Genomic DNA, 24,052 nt, shown 5'->3' on the forward strand with positions numbered 1-24,052 from the left:
TCCTTGGTATATATTCAAAGGATTTAAAATCAGCATACTACAGTGATGCAGCCACATCAGTGTTTATAGCAGCACAATTCACAGTAGATAGGCTATGGAGCCAACCTAGGTGCTCTTCAACAGAAGAATGGATCAAGAAAATGTGGTACATATATACAATGGAAATAACTCAGTCATTAAGAATAATGATTTTATGACATTTGTCAGTAAGTGGATGGATTTGGAGAACATCATGCTAAAGTGAAATAAATCAGTCCCAAAAAACTAAAGGTCAAGTGTTTTCTTGGATAGGTTAAAGTTTACCCATAATAAGGGGGTGGAGGAAGAATACAAGTTCAGTAGATTAGATAAAGGGGAATGAAGGGAAGTGAAGGGAGGGGATAGGAAGGACAGTGAAATGAATCTGATAATTTTCTTATGTACATATATGAATATGCCACAGTGAATCTCACCATCATGTACATCCACAAGAATGGAGTCCTAATTAGAATAAGTTATATTCCATGCTTGAATAATTATATCACAGTGGAGTCTACTGTCATGTATAACTAAAATGAACCAATTAAAAAGGAAAAGAATCAGCTAATTATGACACCACTACCCTTGAGTGTCACCTGATGATTGTGAGGTGAATCATTCTAGGCAGAGTGTTCTCTTGTACCCAGATGTGTGTACATTTCCACTTGTACACAGAAAAGGTATACTGGACTAGGTGCATGACCTGAGCAGAGGTGTCTGATGAGGGCAGGGGCAGAATCTGGGGAGAGACTGAGGACAGCTGAGGGGTGGGAGATGACATTTTGACTCGATTCTTCAGATATAGCAGGCAAGCAGGTGGCAGGGTGTGTCACTGGCATAAAAGTCCAAGACATTGATCTCCATAGCATTGCTTCTCTGGCATGAGACATGTGTTTTGAGTGCCAGCATTGCTGTTCCCCCAGTCTGTGGCCTTGGGTGAATTATCTACCTTCTGAACTAGTCTATCAGGCAGCCCTAGACTTTTATGCCAGGTAAGTGAGGATAGTTACACCTCTCTGGCTTCCCCAACAGGAAAGCTGAATTAGTCAACAAATCTGTCAGACAACTTAGGCTAGTACAGTGGTTAAAACTGTGATCATTTTTAGGTGATCCACTTGTAACTCATGCTCATGTCTCTTCTAGGTATCGGCAGCAGGGAAAGAAGCTTTGCCATCTTGGCTGCACTGGGACCCACAGAGCCACACCCTGGAGGGCCTCCCCCTTGACACTGATAAGGGTGTGCATTATATCTCAGTGAGTGCTACACGCCTGGGGGCCAATGGGAGCCATGTCCCCCAAACCTCCAGTGTTTTCTCTATCGAGGTCTACCCTGAAGAACACAGTGAGCCTCAGTCCATGCGAGCAGCCTCACCAGATCCTGGGGAGGTAGTGTTATCTGCCTGTGCTGCTGATGAGCCAGTGACTGTCCTGACAGTGATTCTGGATGCTGATCTCACCAAAATGACCCCAAAGCAAAGGATTGACCTCCTGCACAGGATGCAGAGCTTCTCAGAAGTGGAACTTCACAACATGAAGTTGGTGCCAGTGGTGAATAATAGACTCTTTGACATGTCAGCCTTCATGGCTGGCCCAGGAAATGCAAAAAAGGTTGTGGAGAATGGAGCTCTGCTGTCCTGGAAACTGGGCTGCTCCCTGAACCAGAATAGTGTGCCTGACATTCATGGTGTGGAGACCCCTGCCAGGGAGGGTGCTATGTCTGCGCAGCTTGGCTACCCCGTGGTGGGTTGGCACATTGCTAATAAGAAGCCCCCACTTCCAAAAAGAATCCGGAGGCAAATTTATGCCACACCAACACCTGTCACTGCCATTGGACCCCCAACCACGGCCATCCAGGAGCCACCATCCAGGATAGTGCCTACCCCCACATCTCCAGCCATTGCTCCTCCAACGGAGACCATGGCTCCTCCTGTCAGGGATCCTGTTCCTGGAAAGCCCACAGTCACCATTCGGACTCGAGGTGCCATTATTCAGACCCCCACTCTAGGCCCTATTCAGCCTACTCGGGTGTCAGAAGCTGGCACCACAGTTCCTGGCCAGATTCGCCCAACAGTGACCATTCCCGGGTACGTGGAGCCCACGGCAGTTGCTACTCCTCCCACAACTACCACCAAGAAACCACGAGTATCCACACCAAAACCAGCAACGCCTTCAACTGATTCCTCAACCACAACGACCCGCAGGCCCACCAAGAAACCACGGACTCCTCGACCAGTGCCCCGAGGCACCACCAAAGCACCCATCACCAGACTGGAGATGGCCTCTCCACCCACTCGTATCCGCACCACCACCAGTGGAGTGCCCCGTGGGGGAGAACCCAACCAGCGTCCGGAGCTCAAGAACCACATTGACAGAGTGGATGCCTGGGTGGGTACCTACTTTGAGGTGAAGATCCCATCAGACACCTTCTATGACAATGAGGATACCACTACTGACAAACTAAAGCTGACCTTGAAGCTACGGGAGCAGCAGCTAGTGGGTGAGAAATCCTGGGTGCAGTTCAACAGCAATAGCCAGCTCATGTATGGCCTACCTGACAGCAGCCATGTGGGCAAACATGAGTATTTCATGCATGCCACAGACAAGGGGGGCCTTTCAGCTGTAGATGCTTTTGAGATCCATGTCCACAAGCGCCCTCAAGGAGACAGGGCTCCTGCAAGGTTCAAGGCCAAGTTTGTGGGTGACCCGGCATCAGTGGCAAATGATATCCACAAGAAGATTGCCTTGGTGAAGAAGTTGGCCTTTGCCTTTGGGGATCGAAACTGCAGCACTGTTACCCTGCAGAATATCACCCGGGGCTCAATTGAGGTGGAATGGACCAACAACACACTGCCATTGGAGCCTTGCCCCAAGGAGCAGATTATTGGGTTGAGCCGGAGGATTGCTGAGGATAATGGGAAACCTCGGTCTGCCTTCTCCAATGCCCTGGAACCTGACTTTAAGGCCATGAGCATTGCTGTGACAGGCTCTGGCAGTTGTCGACACCTACAGTTTATCCCTGTGCTGCCATCCAAGATGGGGTCCTCCCCAGCACCAACCACGGAGGTGCCAGATAGGGACCCTGAGAAGAGCAGTGAGGATGATGTTTATCTGCACACGGTCATTCCAGCCGTGGTAGTTGCAGCCATTCTGCTCATTGCTGGCATCATTGCAATGATTTGTTATCGCAAGAAGCGGAAGGGCAAGCTTACCCTTGAGGACCAGGCCACCTTTATCAAGAAAGGGGTGCCTATCATCTTTGCAGATGAGCTGGATGACTCCAAGCCCCCACCCTCCTCCAGCATGCCACTCATCCTGCAGGAGGAGAAGGCCCCCCTCCCACCTCCCGAGTACCCCAACCAGAGTGTGCCCGAGACTACTCCTCTGAACCAGGACACAGTGGGAGAGTATACACCCCTGAGGGATGAGGATCCCAATGCACCTCCTTATCAACCCCCGCCACCCTTCACAGCCCCCATGGAGGGCAAGGGCTCCCGTCCCAAGAACATGACCCCATACCGGTCACCCCCTCCCTATGTCCCCCCTTAACCCACAAGCGCCTGGGTGGAGGCAGGGTTAGGGCAGGGGCCTGGAGACAACTTGGTGTTGTCTGTGGAGACCGGTGACCTGCAGACCATCACCCACCGGTAGCTGACACCCGACCTAGCACACACTGACACACGGGGCCTAGACGAGCCCACCCTCTCTGGTCCTCCCAAACCCCCAAAGCAGCTGGAGAGACTTTGGGGGACTTTTTTATTTTTTGCCTAACAGCTTTTTGTTTGTTCATAGAAAATTCTTCGCTGAGTTTTTTGATGGCTGGCTCTGAAAACATTGTTTGAGTAGAGTTTAGATGGAGGGAGCGAGGAACCGTGAATGAACTTGCAGGCAGTGCTGGGTGGCCCCCAGCTCTCTGCATTTTGCCTTTAACACTAACTGTACTGTTTTTTCTATTCACGTGTGTCTAGCTGCAGGATGTAACATGGAAAACAGTAGCTAAAGATTAAATTCAAAGGACTTTCAGAAGTTAAGGTTAAGTTTTTACATTTAATCTGCTGTTTACCTAAACTTGTATGTATAATTTTGGGGTGGGTATGGGGAATTGCTTTGCTAAAAATAAGCTCCCAGGGTGTTTCAAACTTAGAGAAGACCAAGGGACAGTATTTTTTATCAAAGGAATCCTATTTTTTCACACTACGTCAACTTGGTTGCTCTGATACCCCAGAGCCTGACTGGGGCCTCCTGACCCTGGCTTGGGGGCCAGGGCCTTGGTGCTGGGTTTGCTCTCCTGCTGTTGCCAGAGGCTGGAAGCTGGAGGGGCCTCCTGGGCCGTGGACATCCCCACCTCCACCCCATGCACGCTAGTGGCCCACTACCAAGGGGTCTTCATTTCCATGGAAAAGGGACTCCAAGAGGCAGTGGTGGCCATGGCCCACAACCTAGGTGCTCCAAGGTGGGCCATCTGCTCATGGGGGCACCTGGGAGGTTGAGGGTCTCAACCACATCAACCTGTTTTGTTTTCTCCTCCTTCTGGTATGTCCCCTCTCTCCCCAAAAGGAATATCATGTTTTTTGAAACACTCAGTGGGGGACATTTTGGTGAAGATGCAATATTTTTATGTCATGTGATGCTCTTTCCTCACTTGACCTTGGCCGCTTTTTCCCAACAGTCCACAGTCCCACCCCAACCCACCCCATTCCTTTTCTCTGGCGCTCCAGTCCCAGGCCTTAGGCCTGAATGACTGGAAAATGTTTGGTGACTGGGGAGGAGTGCCAGCAATAGTTCACAGTAAAAACTCTGTGGGCTCTCAAAGCTAATTTTTTACTAAAGTTTTTATACAGCCTCAAATTGTTTTATTAAAAAAAAAAAAAAAGATTTAAAATGGTGATGCTTACAGCAGTTTGTATAAGCTCTTAGTGTTGATTCCATGGAACTGACGGCTTTGCTCATTTTGATCCCCTCCCCCCTTCTTTTCCTAACAGTTTAAATTCTGGAATTAAACTAGGGCTTCTTTTGCCTTTTTTAGCAAAACATCAGTCCGTCCATCTGCATCTCTGTCCCATGACTCAGGGGCATCTACTCTGCTTCAGTTTTCCTCCTTTGGAAGAAATCGTTTTGAGCATGACTTTTCTTGATTGTCTGAGTTATTTCAGCTACCTTTTAGGGAGGAATGCCTTTTGCAATAATGTATCCCTTCCGTGATTGAGGATGGGTGTGTGAACCCAGGCTCCCTTTGCACACGGAGCAGCTACTTCTAAGCCATATCGACTGTTTTGCAAAGGATTCAACTGTTGCAGAGGATTTGACTGTTTTTCAGTTTTTCCTGTGTGCTGCCTCAGTAGGGGAAGATAGGCAGGAGGGAGGAGGTCTTCACTCTGCTCTTTTCCAGAGGGCATTTCCTTCTTCCACAGGGCCCAATCCTCTCCCCTTCCCTAGCCCCCAGTAGGTTTACTCTGGGGTGAGCAGCACCCTTGTGGGAGGAGTTTGTAGATGAGGGCTCAGTGGGTGGCTGGTGACCCGGCCTCAAGCTTGTAAGCCCTGGTCAAGTCAGAGTTTCTCTGATGCCCTAGAGTCAGGAGCACAAGTAGAATTTGACCTGGTGAGATTTATTTCTGATGACCTCGTCAAAAAATAAACAATTTGTAATGTTTCAGGTGAGGGCTTTGAAAAGCCTTCCAAATGGCTCTGTTGCCCTTAGCAACCCCACCATTGAGCATTGCCCTGCAGTGGCTGGCCCAGAATGGCCTGTTGCCATAGCAGCTGGAGGCAATGGGGCAGTGAACAGAATAATAACAGCAACAATGCCTTTGCAGGCAGCCTCCTCCCTGAGCACTGGGCTGGTGATGGCCATTGGACTCAGATGGAGAGCCAATCTCGCATTCAAATGTTCACCAACCACTGATGTGTTTTTATTTCCTTCTATATGATTTTAAGATGTGTTTTCTGCATTGTGTATAGAAACATATCAAACTAAATAAAATCAGTGTCTTTATTACAATGCCACTGCCTCTGAACACCTATTTCCCTGGCCTGTTCAGGTTTTTGGACGTGAGTAGTAGAAGAATCATGTGGCAGGGAAGAGGAGACTTGGCCAGGCCCATTCAGAAGGAGCCTAGTGGCTTTCATGGAGCCTTAACCTGTTTCAATGTGTCTGGGAGGGCTGAGTGTGTTCTAGAAGGTTTGTCAATATGTAAACTTACCCTTAGCACCCCTTTTGCCTTTGAGCCAACTAAGACAAATCTCCTTGATCCTAGGTTTCCTCATTTGTAAGGGGTGGGGGGTGGCAGAGAACCCAGTGAGAATGGGTAGGACAAGAGTCCTTCAGGCTGGGACCCTATGAAGATGGGAATGGAGGGATGTTTCTGGCAGTAGTTTCACCCTAGCCCTACCCCGACTGCCTGTGGGCTTGGGACTATCCAGTCTGCCTGATGCTAAGTTTAGTGTTGGCTTTGAGGTGGATAGGGGAGAATAGTTTCTAACCGGGCTACTCTGCCTGTGGGCCAGTAGATTCTGGTGGCCAGCTCTTAAGAATCTGGCCTCAGTTCCCAGGAAGGGGCTGATAGGTTGTTCTGGGATGCTGCTAAGCACTTGGGAGGCAGAGGTGCAACAGCTTTGTCTCCAAAGGGCTATTGGTCACAGGAAAACTGGTGCCTCTTCTGGCTCACCTCCATCAGCTCCTCCTCATCTCCCCCTGGAATCTCCCAGACTTCTGTGTTCACAACCTTCAAGACCCACCATATTAGAGACAGAACTGTCTTAGAGTGGGGAGTTGTTAAAGGTTAAACAACTACTTGGAGCTAGGACCTGAGTGTACAATATACTGAAAGTGCCAGGGAAGACCATCCCCAGCATGTTTTCCAGGGACACATGCCTTAATCCCTAGGCCTAGCAGCAAGGGTTCAAGAAATGACCTGACTCTTCCTCTCTTGATCTTAGGAAGTTCTGCTTAGCATTGAGTAAGGGAATACCTGGTCTCAGAGAAAAGGAAGACCTGCAGAGCAGGAAAAAAAACCACAAAGACTCTACACTGCCCTACCTTCTTTGGTGAATAGGGAACATCTGCTGTTTGACCTGGCAGACCCTTGCTCCCCAGCACTCCTGGCAGATCCCTGTAACCTTTCCTTGGTGGAGGTGGGGCTGTTTGCTCAGTAGTTTTGAGATAGCGGGTAGAAGACAGGAAGGAATCTGCCTGCCTTCCTGCTTGTCTTTGGCCCAGGGCAAGTTTCTGGGATCCCTCTGGCCTGGCTTACCCATCTATGAGATGCTGGTCTCCAGTGGGTTCTACGATACCCTTTGACCTTGGGGATGGAGTTGAGATAATAGCTCACACTTGAGTCTGCCTGCAAAAGGGTTAAAGGACCCAAGAAAGGTAAAACAAAATGCATTCTCTTCTAGTATAAAGGCACTACCCACCTTGGGCCAAGAGCCTTGGGCCAGTTCTGGGCCTAGGCTATTACCCAGAGAAACTTGTGTTTAGGAGCTCTTGACCACTCTGGTCCTCCAGACGTTCCATACTACTTGACCCACTGCAGTCTCTATCCTGCTTCCCCATATTCCCAGCAGCCTGGACACACTTCCCCAGCTTCTCTAAGCCAGGTAAGGCAACTAAAGTATCAACCTTTCAGTGGTAAGCTTCATTCTTACGGCTTGTATTACTGTATCTTAAAAATCCAAATCAGTTGGTGACAATTTTTCCCTGTTTTGCTCATCCTCTCAACCACCGTCTTGAGACAAGGTGACAGGCGCCCAGAATGTAGACTTTCCCAAGTCTTCTGGCTCGTGTGAGGCAGGTTCAAGTCTGTTATACGCTTTAGGTTTTTTTTTTTTTTTTTTTTTTTTTTTTTTTTTTTTTAAATACTGGAGAGCAACAATTGCCTGAAACACCTACTGAGGGATTCTGGGTATCAGTTCCCTATGGGGATCTAAGAAAATGTAGAGACAAGAAGTTCAAAGTCGGGCTGCCCATCTTGGGGTGTTCCTGGCAGGAGGGGCCCACCAGAGGACAGCCTGGGGTAAGAAAACCCAGAGACCTGGGCACACAACACAGACTTTCCCGCTGGGGCACTCACCATTAGCCCCATCGTCCCCAACTTTGATGAAATCTCGGCTGAGATGGGCAAAGTTGGTCTGTCCATGTCCCTGTGGAGGGCTCCGTGTGACCAGGACCAGGTCGTGAGGCAGAATAGATCAGCTCTCAACCTTGGTACTAGCTCTCCCCCAAGCAGAGTGGTCTGTCAGCCGCTCTGGGCCAGAGCCGGGGGTACAGTGTCCGCCGGTTCTCAGGAGGTGGCGCTAAAGGACTAAGCAGCTAGCGGTGGGCGGACTGGAGAGGCGAGCCGAGGGTGGGGTTAACATCGCTTCCCGCAAAACGAAAAATGAGCTGAGAGAGGCCAACCTGTGGGCGGAGCTAAAGCCTGCGGAGGGCTAGGTGGAACCCGTGGCGAGAAAAGTTGAGACTGCAGGAGACCCGGTAAAAGCCTGAGAAGGGCGGGGCTTCGTGGGACTGTGGCCCAGCCGAGCCTGACCCTAGGCCCGCTTTCTCTCCACTTCCGCCACACGGTCAAGGCAAATGTAGCTGGGGTTCAGAACGTGTCACTCACAGTGGCGGTTCTCCTGAAAGGGAAGCCAGCAGGGAAAAGACGGCTTGGTTTTCGGATGGCTTCATCTCCTGGGGCCCCAAACAGCAAACCTTGAAATTTCAGATATATGTATTTGGGAACCAATGAGAATCTGACCTTGGCTGGGCGCAGTGACGCACCACTGTAATCCCGGCGACTCGGGATTGAAAGTTCGAGGCCAGCATCAGCAAATTAGCAAGACCCAGTCTCCATAAATAAATAAATAAGTAAATAAGAAAGAAAGAAAGAGAGAGAAGGAAAGAAGGAATGAGGGGAGGAAGGGAGGGGGGGACTAGGGATGTATCTCAGAGGTAAAGCTACCCTGGGTTCCATCTCCAGTACCAAAGTAGGGACGGGGGCGGAGACGGGTGGGCCCGTGGTGGGTGGTGGGGACTGAGGAGAATTCGTCCTTTACCTCGCAGTTCCTCACCTTACCTTTGGCCTACCTTCTGGCTTCATGCCTTTGGGTACCCAGCATGAGAATTCTGCTTGTTTAATTCTTCTAACCTGAAAACTTCTAAGGTTAAAGGCGGGGTTAATTTAATAGGGTACTATGAGATCTGGAGAGTCCTCCATGGTGGCTAGGTGCATCCAGCTGTGCGGTTGGGTTTCCCATACTGTGCCCCTGGGGGAGAACATGGCACTATAAGCAAATGGGGATGGGGCAGCTAGCTGGTGACTGACTCTTTCCTTGGATCCATCCTCGAATCGGGGGCACCTTGAAGCCCCAGGAATACGTTTAACAAAACTTTTCTCCACAGCTCCAGACACACACTGAAACAGGAGGAAACATCCAGTTGGCAGCTGGCCAGGACTTCTAAGGCCAGGGATGAGGGCTGTTTTTTTCTTTCTTAATAGAATTAGGATAGTAGAGTATCAGGATATAGAGGACAAAGCCCAAGTTTGGAGTCTGCCAAAATGGTCAGGAGCTCAGACCAGGTCAACTCCCTTTTTAGGTGATAAAAAGTGATACAGGACCCAGTGATAGTGATACAAGACCACTCCCTACTTAGTACCTGTGTGACAAAAATGTAGAAAGGGACTGGCTCCTGCTCAGGACAGGACAGCAGAAAAGGGGGAGGGGGACTTTGAGGCTGACAACAGCTTATCTCTGGGCATGCCTAGAGGAGAGGACCACCTTGGCCTATTTGAACTCACCTTCAGAGGAACACCATCCTGGTTGGGCTAAGTAAGGAATTGGGCATGGAGAATGCTGAAGGAATGTAGTTTTGTGTTTGAGGATCAGATGGTGTGGTGATGGCAGGGAGCGCTGCTTTCCTCTACACTCAATGCAGTGTAGTGATTAGAGTACAAATGAGAGCCTAAGGAAGCATTGCCGGGGACTCTAACTCAGCAACCATTGTGCCCCTTAAGCCCTGTATTGGGTCCCAGGCAGCACATTAGCTCATTCTTGGAACTCTAGCCTTCTCAGAGGCTCAGGATCAAGCAGGGCTAGAAGAGGGACATAACCCATTCTGTGAGCCTCAAGAAGATCCCAGAGCAGAGCTGGGAAGTAGGGGTGAGATAATTAGCATTATCAAAGATGGTGGTGTTAGGGAGAGGCCAGCTCAGTTGAACACTTGCCCCTTTTTCTTTTTTTTAATTAAAAATATTTTTAGTTGTGGATGGACAACTAAACTTTATTTTTATGTGGTGGTGGTGATTGAACCCAGTGCCTTAACACATGCTAGGCAAGCACTCTACCACTGAGCTACAACCCTAGTCCCTTTCTGCTCTTTTGGTAGCAGATGTGTTATGTCCTTTGCCCAGCCTTACTAGGAATTCTGTCTACACTGTTGACTTTTTGCAGCAAGACTGCCTTCGGAAAGCTGATGCCCACACCACACTTCCCAGATGGAGAGGTTATTAATATATAAATAGCAGTGGTAACCCAGCTGTTGCTACCCACCTGATACCTGCTCCCACCTAGCCCAGAACCTGGAGGAGCCAGGGAGGCTTCTCCTCAGATAACCCTGATGCTGAGAGTGCAACTTTAGTTTGCATAGCCTGACCTAGTGATGCTGTGGCCACAACCACCACTGCAGGGAGTGGGTTCAGGTCTGGTTTGAGCAGTAGACAAAGACCAGACTTGGAGATCATAGGTTTAGTGAAGATGAGTAGGTTCAACTATCTTGATTCTTATTCTATCTTTGGGGTCTACCACAGAACTGTCCTCATCCTAGGGCTCAAAAAGTGTCAGTCAAATTTAACTAAATTGAAATTTTCCTGGCAGACCTTTCTACTTGCCACAGGGTTTGGCTTCACTATCATAGTCTTAACCCCTGCCCCATTCTGTCCTACTGTCTTGGAAGGCAGGAGTTATGGAATTTCCTGGGAGCTGCCTGGGCACTCAGTAAAGATGACAGAGCAAACAAGTCCTACTACAATCCATTCTGATCAGGACATAGATGGAACTCAGTGGAGAGAAGGGCTATGTCCAAATGGGCTGAGATCTCTGGTGGTAAAGGTAATTTTCAGTAATGCCCTTGCATTTGTAGTAGGAGATCCACAGAGGGGACAGGAAGAAGGGAAACTTTAAATATGTTCCTAAAGAAAGATATATGAAGTGAGTCTGATGAAGGGGCCACTAAGCTCCTCCCCCTGAACTGTCAAATCTTATCCTCTGTTGCCTGGGGTAAGACACATGGCTGGTCAGGAGAGGACATAGGATGATTTCCACCTGGGCCTGTTCCCATCCATGGAACAGAGGGAACTCCATGGGAATTGGGATCCTAGTGCAGGGTGGAGGGGAGTCACAATAGAGATTCAGGTGGAATTTTCTATAGTTAGAAATTATTCGAATGCCTGCCTCTTTTCCTGCAAACAGAGGTCCTCAAGGGCAGGTTCCACAGTCTTCTCTGGGACTGGCACTGAGTAGGAGGTGGGTATGCATTGGCTTAAGAAGGCTGAATGTGTGCTGGCATGAGTGAGATCAGCAGTCATCCCAAAGGCCTGTCTGGGGGAGTACAGAGGGGCAAGAAAAACAGCATGTTTTGACTTGTATGCTTACAACTTGGAGAAACCATAGTTTCATTATCTTGTCATAACAAGCCTTCAGACGTGTGTAACTCTAATAGCAATGGGCTAATTAAGCCTTATTGAGAGCAATGCATGGGTGGTGGGGTTAGGCTGGAGATAAACATTTCTGATGATGTTTTCTCGCTATTTTTATCATGAGTAAAGGTTTTCACATTGAAACAGGAAAGGAATTATGCTGGCAAGGCAATAAGCAAATTCTATAGTTTCTAGCCTTATTCCTTTTTCCTGCTCTACCAAGAACCATGGCCAGTTTAAGACTATAGTATACAAAGTGAGGTTGTTCAGGCCAGTCCAGGTGGGCTCCTGAGAAGGGCAAAGATCAGATGTCTTGTTCATGGCCTCATGCCAGCCTTAGGCTTGCTTAGGGAACTGTCTGATTCCCCATGTTAGTGGGTGGTGCCAATAAACTTCAGCCTGGAGGGAAAGTTCTCTGCTTCTTTGGGCTTCCTTCCTTCCTCTTCAGTTTTGTTTCTCCCTCCCAAAAGAGGGGTGGAGGCAGAGAGCCAATTTCCTGAGTTGCTTCTCATATGGCTTCTCATATGACAGGCTGAGGCATCATGATAGCAAAAAGAGTTCAGACAGCTCTGTAGATAGGAACCAACTTTCCCAGCCTCTCTGGAATGGTCCAAAGCTTGGACAATGTTATCTGGAACTGTCCATCCTTCCTCATTCTCAACCATCTTTGGTCTCCTATTTTTGCTCACAAAGTTTGTCATTCTTTTTCACTCCCATAGGAATCTTCATATTTGGATCCTGAATCTCCCTGTACCAGCGGCCATGCTGAAAGCATCAGCCCAGGGTGAACTGGATTGTGGGAGAAACAGGAAAGACTGAGTGTGAGCTCACTCCTTACTCCCCTTCCTCTACATTTCACCTTGTTTGTCCTTGGTCCAGAAGGCTCCTGTGGTCCTGCTATCTCCTTATTCCCCCAAGATTTGCCTTCTAGTGACTAAAATAACCAGGCCTTTTCCTACCTGGGTGAATTTTTAATTATCCCATTTCCCCTCTGGTCTTTTCCAAGTGTCTGAGAGCACAAGCTGGAGAAGCTAGTAATACAAGGCCAACCATAAGTTCCCTCTTAGTGTAGATTGGGTCTCCTCCTATCTGGCCTTTCCAAAATTACTGCCGTCACATGTCATTCCTAGTGGAAAGAAGATATCTTCGGATAGACCCTGCTAAACTCTCACAGGGTCTCCAAGTCCATCCTGTCCAAGACCATCCTGGGGCAGCAGCTGGACCTAGGAAGGAATGGTACCCAGATATGCCACAGTTGGTTTGCACAAACTGAGAGATTTGTTTTTTAACTGCTATGAAGACTGCTGAAGTTAGTGAATCCTCTAAATGAATGAGGACAGCTCATGAATAACCCCTCCATAAGGAAAAAGTGAATGCATCCTCACCATTCTCCCTGCTACTTATTATATCAGTAGCCTAAACATGCTGATGCAGGAGCTATAACGAAAGTTCTTTCTGGGGTAACTTTAAGCCTGGTGGTTGCTGGATTCCCTAAGAAGTGCAGGTGAGGGAAATGCTCAGAGCAACATGGAGAACCAAACCCAACTATCAGTCCCTGAAGTCCTGCTGAAGGCCAGCCCAGATGATAGGAAAAGTCAGACAAAGATCTGTTGAGAAGAGAAGCCCAATATAGATCAAGAGGAAGGAAATGCCCTTTAGGAAGAGAATAAAAATGACTGAATCAGAGCTCTAGACAATCAGAGGCCAGCACCTTCCCATGGTCAGTAGAAATCCCTGGACTGAATGTCAGGGGTGGAAGTAGATAAGGCAGGTGTGTTCCTGGGGATGCTCCTTAGAGGAAATGGAATTGAGAGAGGAAGATCATCACTAACTCACTTCCATGTCCTCCTGGATTCACTGTGCTTTGTTCTCACCAAAGCAACAAAGACCCTGGAGGTCTGTTGATAGTCAGAAATCCACTCTTAGGAAGGCAACTCCCCAGACCTGCTGGCTGGGTAGGGCTAATTACTCCCACAGGAACCAGGGTATGTTGATTTGAATCTATGGAAAAGCACATCTCCTGTGTTTTCTACAAAAACAAAAAATAACATCTTAACTGGACATGGTGGCACATGCTTATAATCCCAGCAACTCTAGAAGATGTGAGGCAGGAGAATCGCAAGTATGAGACCAGCCTGGACAGCTTAGTGAAACCCTGTCTCAAAAAATAAAAAGGGCCAGATATGGCTCAGTAGTGAAGTGCATCTGGGTTCAATCGCCATTACCACAAGGAAAAAAAAATCCTTTCCCCCTTTCAAGTAGCTCAACACATACTGACTGGTGGTAGTGAAACCAGAATAGGCTGGGTTGGGACAAGGTCAGGCTGCTGACCTGTTCATAGTGCTTGTATGTGAAAGATATGGCACCAAACCCCCAAATCCCAGACCACCACAGGACAGACAATAATATAACTGTTATGTGCGTGCCAGGCATTTGTCCTTGTATTTGATCTACATCAGTCACTCCACCCTTACCAGAGGGGATGCTAATATTCTAATGTTTGCACCAGGAAATGGAGGCTCAGTGAACCCAAAGTCCCCATCTACACAGGGGAAGGGCTGGCATGTGGACCAGTGGAGCCTAAATGTGCATATGCAGTCATCAGACATTCATAAAGCTGAATCAAATACCCTTTAGCACAGGAGGAAATACAAAGCAAGGACTATCATAACAGGTAGAGAAGCTCTCCTTATCCCAGTAGTCCCAGCAAGTCTAGGCAGCATGCCTGAAAGGCAGCAGATATTAAGATCAGGAGAAAACACCATTAAGTAGGGGCTCTGAATTTCTTATTTATCTTACCTGCTGCATTCCAGAGTTTGGGAAGAGCAGCTCAGAATGCTTAGGAGAAGGCCCTGGGCCTCCCTTCCATAACTGACAGCGTACTTCTTGTCCCTGACCATCGGTACTCACTTGGATCTCTGATTATTCCAGGTCAGATCAGAACTGCTGCCATCCCATGTGATTAAATGGGATGGAGAATTAAATGGGTTTGTAAATGGGACCAAATTACTCAAGCCAGAAATGGTTTGGAATATAGTCTGGATCTTCTAGGAAATGTTTTCCCTCAGGAAAATACCTGAGGCTTGTGTGAGAAGCCTTAACACTGGTAAGGGGGAAAGGAGGAGTGGAAAATTATTGGTGAGGTCTCAGAATAATGCAGAGGAAAACTGCAGTTCCTTATTTAGACGATCCCTAGGGGCCACAACTCAGTTTCTGAGAAACATCAGCTCCTCTTCCATCCATCCCCAAGGTCACTGTCCCAGAGCCTGATGAGGTGGTCTTCCAGCTTGTTTTAGGCCAGCCCTGACACACCTTCCATCTTTCTCAAGGGCACTTCCTAACACTCCAGTTCTGTGGGATGGGGCCTCAGTGAAAATCTCAGATGGTTCCTACATTGACATCTAGATGGTCTTTGCCCTCTTCCTGCCCCCTGCCTTTGAGAACCTCATAATCCAGCACCCTCTCCCGACTTCCTTCAACGATCTTGTGCCTCAGACATACTTGTTCATTTGCCTTTTCAACTCGTATGTACCCTTTGAGACCACACTCGGGTGGCCCCTCTCTCTGAGGCCTGTCCTCACGATGCTCGCTCCACGCCACCTAAAGGCGAGTCCCCACTCCAAACTTCAGTGGACAGAAAGTGTCACTGTCTGCAGAAAGGCACAGCGTTACGCCCCCTCGGCGCTTCCAATGGTCCGTGACCCTTCATACCGGTCTCAAGTAATGTTGCTGCCAGACCCCCTCCCAGATCCAGCACGCGCCCGTTGCGTCTGACCCGGAGGGCGCATGCGCGGGCGCCGGCGGCGTTTTCCCGGCGACCCCGAGGCTGACGCGTGGACATGAGTCTTCGCGGGCTAGCGGGAGCGCGCGTGTATTTGATGGGGGCGGGGGTGTGCAGCGAGGGTGTTGTGCGGCACGCGCATGCGCAGAGACAGGCGGCGGCGTGAGCCGATCTGGGAGATGGCGGCGGCGGCGGCGCCTAGAGTGTGAGCACCGCCCGGGAGCCGCCGGCCCGGGCGTAGTGTGACCCCGACCCTGCACGCCCGCCTGCCCACCATGGGTAACGAGGCCAGCTTGGAGGGTGGCGCTGGCGACGGTCCACTGCCGCCTGGAGGCCCTGGCCCCGGCCCGGGCCCCGGTGAAGGGAAGACGCCTTCAGCACCAGCCGGCGGCGGACAGCTCCCCACGTCTGGCACTGCGCGGGCTACCGCAGGACCACCGGTTTTAGGCCCGGGCCCCCGCCCGGGTCCCGGCAAGTGAGTGCGCCTCTTGGCGCCCTGGGGGGCGGGGAGCTGCAGCCTGAGGCTGGGACTGGGGCCTGGGATCCTACGATCTAGTGGACAGCGAGGTTTGACGACCAGCCACATTGAGCCCTGCCAGATTGGCGTGAGCTGGGTGATCGCAGGAAGCGGCCCTTCATTTCCAGTCACTCCGCCTTGGCAAGGCAAGATGGCAAGTCCAGGGTCAGTCGGGGCCTGCAGACCGATACTCCGTCACGAACCCCAAATTCTTTCCCCCCTGACGCTGGCGCCCAACCGCTCATGAGGGGCTTATGTAACCTTAGCCTGGTCTCTCTGAGCAAGGGAGCAGTGAGATGGAAAACGTCCTCCCCGTCTGCCAGTGTCTGCATATGTGTCCATTGTGTTGGGCCAAAGAAAGAGCACAATGGGAGTGGCTGTCAGGAAAGATAAGTGTCACTGCGAAGAACAGAAAGAAATGGAAATAGTTGAACCATGACTTGGTCTTATGCTTTCCTTAGGCATTTAGTGGCTGTAAACATTTTTGGGGAAAGGAAAATTGCCCACTGGACACCAGTAGGCCCAGCAATACCAACAGGGTCATGTGCTTTCACCAAGGCTTAGTGAATTATTTTCAGGTGAAACAAATGCTGTTGAATTTTCTAGCAACAGATATGCTTTCACTGCCTAATGATTTAGATTACCACCTCAAACCAATAGAAGAGCTGAAACCCACATAGAATGTTTTAAACAGAACATATCTGATCAAATACTGTGATACCGCTTGCTTTAAATGTTTGCCAACCCAGGATCTGCAAAACAATCAAGTTGCAGTGAATGCAGTGGAATGGAATATCAATATGTAAGTCAGTAGACTGAAAACTCTGGAAAACTACCCAAGATCTATGCAGGATAAAATGGAAAGCATTATTTTATACTAAATAGTTCTGGAGAGTAGCAGTCCCCCCTTGGGTGGTGGTTTTCAGTCCATATGTGGCTGTCGATAAATATTGCTTTTTTGTCTTTTCTGTATGGAAGCACATAAATTCTGAGGGAGCATAATTTTTGCTCTTCAGCTGCCCAACTGTGTCACTTATGTGTTTATTTCCTTATGTTTTATGTTCTTAGATAACTAACAGTGATTGAAGGTTTTAGTAGCCTAAAACCTGTCGCAAATCAAGCCAGCCTGTGAGCATTCTTTTTAGAGGTAAAATTTGTCCATTTTACATTAGCTATTAGAGTAATGCAGCTGGGTAGCATATGGCTCTTAGCACTGCAAACACTGTCATCTTGCTGCGCGTTGAGTTACTGTTTGGGTTTTAGCTTGAGGGAAACTCGCCCAAGCTTTAGTGCTCTCCCTCCAAGGAAAAGCTTCTACAGCTGAATGGAAAAACACTTTGTTACTGGGAGCTCTCTGTGTGGGGAATTTCCCATTTCTCTTTTGGAAACCAAACAGGATACTCTGCTTGTAATTTATCAGATGTTTCAGAGCCAAACATGAAATTTTGGAAAGATTTGGGCAAGCTTAAAGGGAGAAGAAGGAGCCTGATGTATACTGCTCATATTTCTTTTCAGTGTTTTGTTTCTACTCCATCTATGCATCCTGCTTCAGGGCAAATCATAAATTGCTGCGGAAACTATGGAATCCTGCTAGATTTAGCAGTCACACAATTTCTCACCTAACTGTGGGCAAGGCTCACACGTGGGACTGTCCCATGACTATCAGACTTAGGAGGTAAACTAGCTCTTTGTCATCAAAACTGGACCGGGGGCCCTTAGGAGGTGGAATTTACTTTTCCAGTTGATATTTGGCTCATCCCAGCACCTCAGCTGAGCAGACAGCTGCATGGTCTTTCTCTCAGTATTGGAATGGCTTCTACTTCCTCTCATCAGAGCATCTCAGGTACCTGATACCAAATTTAGCATATTCTTTTCTGAGATGCTGCTGAACATTGATGGAGGGAAAAGCCCTGTGGCATGTGCCTCTGGACGTTCAGGAAAGAGCATTGGCATATTTGAGCAAAAACATATTTGTTTCTAGCAACACTGTAGATTTTGGAGCAGGCAGAAAGCTTAAGGAGGTAGGTAGGGGGTCAGGTAAAGGAGTAATCATTTTTCTAACCCCAGAAGGGAACAAAACTGAGGTTCTGAGGGACCTGAATCCTGGTTCTTTCTTACTGCCATATTACATCTTGTCATCCCAGGCTGAATTAGTCTTTTCATCCTCATACTGAGATGACTTGACTGTGTGAGGGGGCGGCCCCAGCATTTGCCACCGAAGAGCTTAACTTGAATCCCATGAGTAGCGATGCCACCACAACCATAGTATTGCCTCTTAGCCCATTTGGATGAAGGGAACTTTGGCCACTGGGTGTCTGAAGGAAGAACTTTTTGTTTCTGGTCTCAGGGTCAATACATACAGTTATATCAACTGCCTTTCTCAAGGAATGCCAGATTAGGAGAAGGCTGAACTCTGTCCCAGGTTTCATGCTCCAAGCTGTGTGCCTTGGTATGGGCTACATCCTGTTAGAGGAAGTGGCATCTTTCTTTCATTCATTCATTCATTCATTCATTCATTCATTCATTTCTTCATTTTTTATGGAAATGGGCCTAATGTATGGTGGGGTTGATTATATTTTACCTATACATACAACCATGACACGCAATCAGATCAGGATAGAACCTTGTCTGTACCCAAGAAAGTGTCTTTTTAAAAATTGCACAGAAGAGCCATATAGACCAGTGGTAGTCTGTCAAATATGTTCTGACATTTCAGTCAATCAGGTAAGGAATGTTTACCAGATATCAAGGTCCAACATTAGGCTTAACTTCATAGAGGTTATGGAAGGGTATATGATACTTCTCTATCCTCTAGCACTCAGAGTCTATTGGTCACATAGCCCTTGAAGAACCGAATCATAGAAGAACTTTAAGAGAGATGGGGCACCTTAGTGTCTGAGAAAGGTCAAATTCACAGTTCTTACAGAAGGATTGTCAAGTGAGAAAAGTGGAGAGGCAGAGCTAGGCTTCAGGAGAGGGGGAGACCCAAGGCTTCCTGGAAAAATGATGGGGTTAGCAGAGGTAGAAATGGAGAGGAATTAAATGAGAAGTGTGATCTACACTGGCAAGAATAATGAATATAACACAAGACTTAGTGCAGGAGGCTGGGAAAGAGTTGGGGCAAAGCCAGGTGGAGCTATCTTTCCCTCATTGCCATCAAAATTCGTGATCAACTCAGTTCTAGACCATATGCCACGGAGACATCTTGAGCTAAAGTCAGCTGGGCACAGAGAATCTGGAAGGTGGGCAAGGCTGATCTGAGATCCACACCAAAATTTCCTTGCTCAAAATGGATTTATCAGACATAGTATCTTTGGTCTGGTACTTGCTATATCAGCTAACTATCAGGCTGTAGAAAAATCTGGGATAAATTTGTAAAGATAAAATGAAAGGACATTATTTCAGGGTTTGTAAATAATAATTCTTTATCATTTAGTGACCTTGTTTGACCACAGTGGCTGCGTTTTCAGGGAGGGCATGTCATGAAATGTACACTAAAGTGATTTCACATCTGCGTGGTCATGATGTTAAAGTTTTAGCCCAAGGGGCCAGCCACTTTTGCATTTTTTTTCTCCCTCTTCCCTCCTCTACACTTCTCAGTAGTAGGGATTGAACCCAGGGCCTTATGCATGCAAAACAGGCACGCCACCATTGAGATACATCCCCAGCTCTATTTAAAATTTTATTTTGAGACCAGGTCTCACTAAGTTACCCAAGCTGGTCTCAAACTTGTGATTGTCTTGCCTCAACCTCCTGAGTAGCTGGGATTATAGGCATGTTCTAGCTTACCCAGCCACTTTTGCATTTCTTGCCAGGGTAGAAGAGATACCTTTGGTAATATAGTGGTCTCAGCATTAGTAGGACTGATAGATGCTGTTGATTAAAAAGAATTTATAATGGAGAGATTAGGAGGGAAGAGGAGATACATATATGTGTGTATATGTATATGTGTATGTATACATATCCATATGTATATATATCTATATCTCTATATATTTACTATAGAAAATTTTAAGAATAGTCTAATAAACTCCTGTGTTTCCATTGCTTAGCCACAGCTATCATCAACTCAAGGCCAATCAAGTTTTATCTATCTCCCTTACCCCCTACTTCCCACAGAAGCAAATTCCAGATATCCCAACATTTCACCATCAGTATTTCCAAGAAATAAGGACACAATATCAGATAACCACAATATCATAATTACATTTAAATAGTTATGAATTTCTTCTTTTTTCATGGTGCTTGGAATGGAACATAGGGCCTCATACATGCTAGGCAAGTGCTGTGCCTCTGAGCTACATCCCAGGCCAATAATCCCTTCTTACTCTCAGCAAATATTGAGTCATTGTTCTATTTTTCTGTGTCTTCTGAATTTATTTTTACAGTGAGTTTGTTTGAATCATAATACATTTGTCTGATACATCTCTCCAGTTTATTTAAACCTATAGACTCCCTCTCCTTTTTTTCCTCTTGAAATTTATGTCTTAGAGAACTATGTCAAGCTGGGTATGGTGATGCATGTCTGTAATACCAGAAACTCAGGAGACTGAGACAGGAGATTGCAGATTGAACAACTTAGTGAAACCCTGTCTCATAATTTAAGAAAAAAATTAAAAAGGGCTGGGGATGTAACTCAGTGATAAAGCACCCTTGGGTTCAATTCTTAGTTAAAAAAAAAAAAAAAAAAAAGAGAGAGAGAGAGAGAAAGTAAAAAAAAACCCTACAGGACAACTATTTGTCCTGTAGTTTCTCTTAATCTGGACTATGCTGATTGCATCCCTGTGATGTCATTTAGGACATTCCTCTGTCCATATTTTTTTCTGAAAACTAGGAATTAGAAGCTATTAGAGTCACATCATCATTATTATTGTTATTATTATCATTTTTGTGGTGCCCAGGATTGGGTACAGGGTCTCACACATGCTAGGCAAATGTTCCACCACTGAGCTATACCATCTGAGCCCAAATTTTACTCTTTTTTTTCTTTTTTTTTTTGGTGGTGCTGGGGATTGAACCCAGGGCCTTGTGCTTTTGAGGCAAGCACTCTACCAACTGAGCTATATCCCCAGCCCCCATATTTTATTCTTTTAGTCAAGAAATTCTAGTTTTTAAAGGAAGTGTTTTAAGTGTTTGTTGGGGACTTTAGACATGGAGAAACTAGGTGATTATTAAAAGTAGAGTCAGGCTTTGAACTAATTTGTGAGCCAAAGAACAAAGCAGTGGATAATGTTTCTGTTTTTTTTCCCTAAAATTCTTCCTCTGAGTTTCTTACCACACGTCCTGCATGGGCAAGGGAAAGGATTCCTGTAAGAGGGACGGGCTGGCTGCAAAATAAAAGCTATGAAATTTATTTATCAGAAATAATGACAGAAAATAGAATTATCTTAAGAGCAGGGGCATGACTGATTGAGCCATCTAGAAGGGTCTGGCTCTAACAAAGGAAGGAGCCCGTGCTTGCTTATTTATATTGGTACAGATCAAAAGGGATGGGTAGGAGCTTCTTCCAGGAAAAACAGGATGGAGGGTGAAGGTAAGCAAGCCATTTGGCTCTAGTGGGTCACTCCCACATCCATGCTTGTATTTGAACTTCAGAGGTGAACTAATGCAGGATAACCACTTGATTCAGGCAGTCTTGATCAGTTATTAATAATTGAGAGTTCCTAAGACCAGATTTTCCTGGTTAATGGCCCAGCTATTGGTTCTCATACAAGTCATGGGTGGCTTCCTGCAAAATTAGTTTGAGTTTTGTTGTTGTTGTTAATACTAGGGATTGAACCCAGGACATTTAACCATTGAGTCATCTCCCCAGACCTTTTTATTTTTATTTTAAGACAGTGTCTCACTAAGTTGCTCAGGGTCTCTGAGGCTAGTTTGAACTTGTGATCCTCCTGCCTCAGCCTCCTGAGCAGCTGGGATTACAGGTGTGTGCCACCATGCCCAGCCAGTTCTAAGGCAAAGATTTTAGGAGTTCCTGGGACATGTCATCCCTCCCTGTATATGTACATAGGAATCTGTTAGGCGATCATATTGGGGTACTTTTCTTCCCCTTCTCATCTGTCTTGTATTTCTGAATGGGACCCTTTCCTCTTGTAAGTGAGGGTTGAGAAGGGCCAGACTCTGGTGTATGTGGGCTACTTGAGGGGAATCTGTTCTTGGATACTATGGGCTGTGTGCTGTTAAGTTGGGGCTAACTGTGGAGGTAGACGGGTAAAACTGCCATTAACTACTGTTTCATCATAGACATTCAGGTGGATGTTTTATTTCTCACTCTACTTGCCAGGCTTTGTAGTTCCTGCAAGCCCCATCTGTCCTGGCCTTACTTGTTCTTCTTTCCTGATAACTAACTCTTTAAATGGTAAAATGGTGACTGAGACCTGCATCCCTGCAGCAAGGGCTAAGTGTCATTTTAGGATGTAAGACCTTCCTGGTAAACTACCACGTGGTAGGCAACATAGCAGTGGATTCCTGCCCTGCTCCTGCTTCACTTGGTGCGGGGGCATGTCATGCTGGTAATACTGTTAATTTAATAGGATTCACCCAAGCTCCTTTCCTGCAAGGCCCTTTGCCATCTATGTCAACCAATATAGTGATGGATGTTGGCCATATTTGAAGAATGATTTGGGACCCTGGTCTATGGACCCCTCCCTGTGGTAGCAGAAATGAAATTCTGGTGTCCTACCTTCTATGTTTTGTGCCGTTCAGATTGGACTTCTGGTGGGTGGGGTGTCTGTTGGCCCCTGGCAATCTCTTTGCCCATTTGCCTTATACTTAGGTTCTGGTCAACTGAGCCTGTGGGGTAGGGCTGGTGAGCATGTTCCCTGATTCATCTGTGCTGTGCCCTGGGCCCCAGGCTGTTTGAAGGGCTGCTCTGATCTCTGTTTCCAATTTTTTGCTCTATGGGCACCTAAGATTCTGAAGAGAGCTCTCCTTTAGTACAGACCCTCTTATTTGATACCACCATTTCTTTCTAATAAGGTCACATAGAGGCACATTGGAAACCTATAGGTCTCCTGAGTTTAAATCCAGAACCGCCTGAAGCAGCCTTGCTGCTTCTAAAGTAGGCAGGGCTGTTTCAGGCCCAAAGGTGAAGAAGAGATTTTCCCTGAGGGTAAGTAGACAAGTTGGCTTCTATGACTTGGTTCCAAAGGGTTGAGGAGATCAAAGAGCCCTACCACATTGACCAGAAGCTCATGCAGGGATCACCTCACCTGGTCCTCCTGAGACTGCCTCCTGTCTTCAGAGGAGCCATAGCTCTGGCTCAGGGGGAGAGCTGAACTATTCAAGGATGCTGGAAGAACAATTATGGTGTTGGGGTGATTTAGGTGCTTTTTAAGAAAGGGAAGGTAAGGAAATTTCCCAAAAGTCATACCATTACATTCCTATTACTCTTATTACCTGCACTTAAATTTTTTTTTTTTTTTATACCAGGAATTGAACCACTGAGCCACATCCCCAGTCCTGTTATTTTGAGACAGGGTCTCACTAAGTTGCTTAGGGCCTTGCTAAGTTGCTGAGGCTGGCTTTGAACTTGGGATCCTCCTGCTTCAGCCTCCTGAGCTGCTGGGATTACTTGTCTGTGTTACTGTGACTGACCTAAAATTTTGTTTAATAAATTAATTTTTAAAATTGACAAAGCTAAGTGTGGTGGTGCACACTTATAATCCCAGCAACTTGGGAGACTGAGGTAAGGAGAATTGTAGGTTTGAGGTCAGCCTCAGCAACTTAGCAAGACCCTGTCTCAAAATAAAAAATAAAAAAGGCAGGGATATAGCTCTATGGTAGAGTACCCCTGGGTTCCATTCTTTTTTTTTTTTTTTTAACATTATATAATATTTATTTTTTTTTAATTTTAATTTATTTTTATTGTAAACAAATGGGATACATGTTGTTTCTGTTTGTACATGGAGTAACAGCATACCATTTGCATAGTTGTACATTTACATAGGGTAATGATGTTTAATTCATTCTGTTATTTTTTCCTTCCCCTCCACCCCTCTTTTCCCTCTATACAGTCGCTCCTTCCTCCATTCTTGCCCCCTCCCACCCCCTATTACGTGTCATCAT

At 47.0% G+C, this 24,052-nt stretch overlaps 2 protein-coding genes across 14 annotated transcripts in view; both read left to right on the forward strand.

Annotated features, from left to right (window-relative positions):
* DAG1 (dystroglycan 1) overlaps window positions 1–6,015 on the forward strand; it is a 67,910-nt gene extending 61,895 nt beyond the window's left edge. For all 11 annotated transcript variants that reach the window (XM_079155482.1, XM_079155485.1, XM_079155481.1 and 8 more), the window contains one exon: window positions 1,162–6,015. In XM_079155482.1, the coding sequence (XP_079011608.1) occupies window positions 1,162–3,564 (2,403 nt within the window). In that variant the 3' untranslated portion in view covers window positions 3,565–6,015. The remainder of the gene's footprint in view (window positions 1–1,161) is intronic.
* A 9,646-nt stretch (window positions 6,016–15,661) lies between these two features.
* BSN (bassoon presynaptic cytomatrix protein) overlaps window positions 15,662–24,052 on the forward strand; it is a 98,252-nt gene continuing 89,861 nt past the window's right edge. For all 3 annotated transcript variants that reach the window (XM_079155421.1, XM_079155423.1, XM_079155422.1), the window contains exon 1: window positions 15,662–15,943. In XM_079155421.1, the coding sequence (XP_079011547.1) occupies window positions 15,744–15,943 (200 nt within the window). In that variant the 5' untranslated portion in view covers window positions 15,662–15,743. The remainder of the gene's footprint in view (window positions 15,944–24,052) is intronic.

The sequence above is a fragment of the Sciurus vulgaris genome (genome assembly GCF_902686455.1).
Source record: "Sciurus vulgaris genome assembly, chromosome: 10".
Taxonomy (NCBI): Eukaryota; Metazoa; Chordata; class Mammalia; order Rodentia; family Sciuridae; genus Sciurus; species Sciurus vulgaris.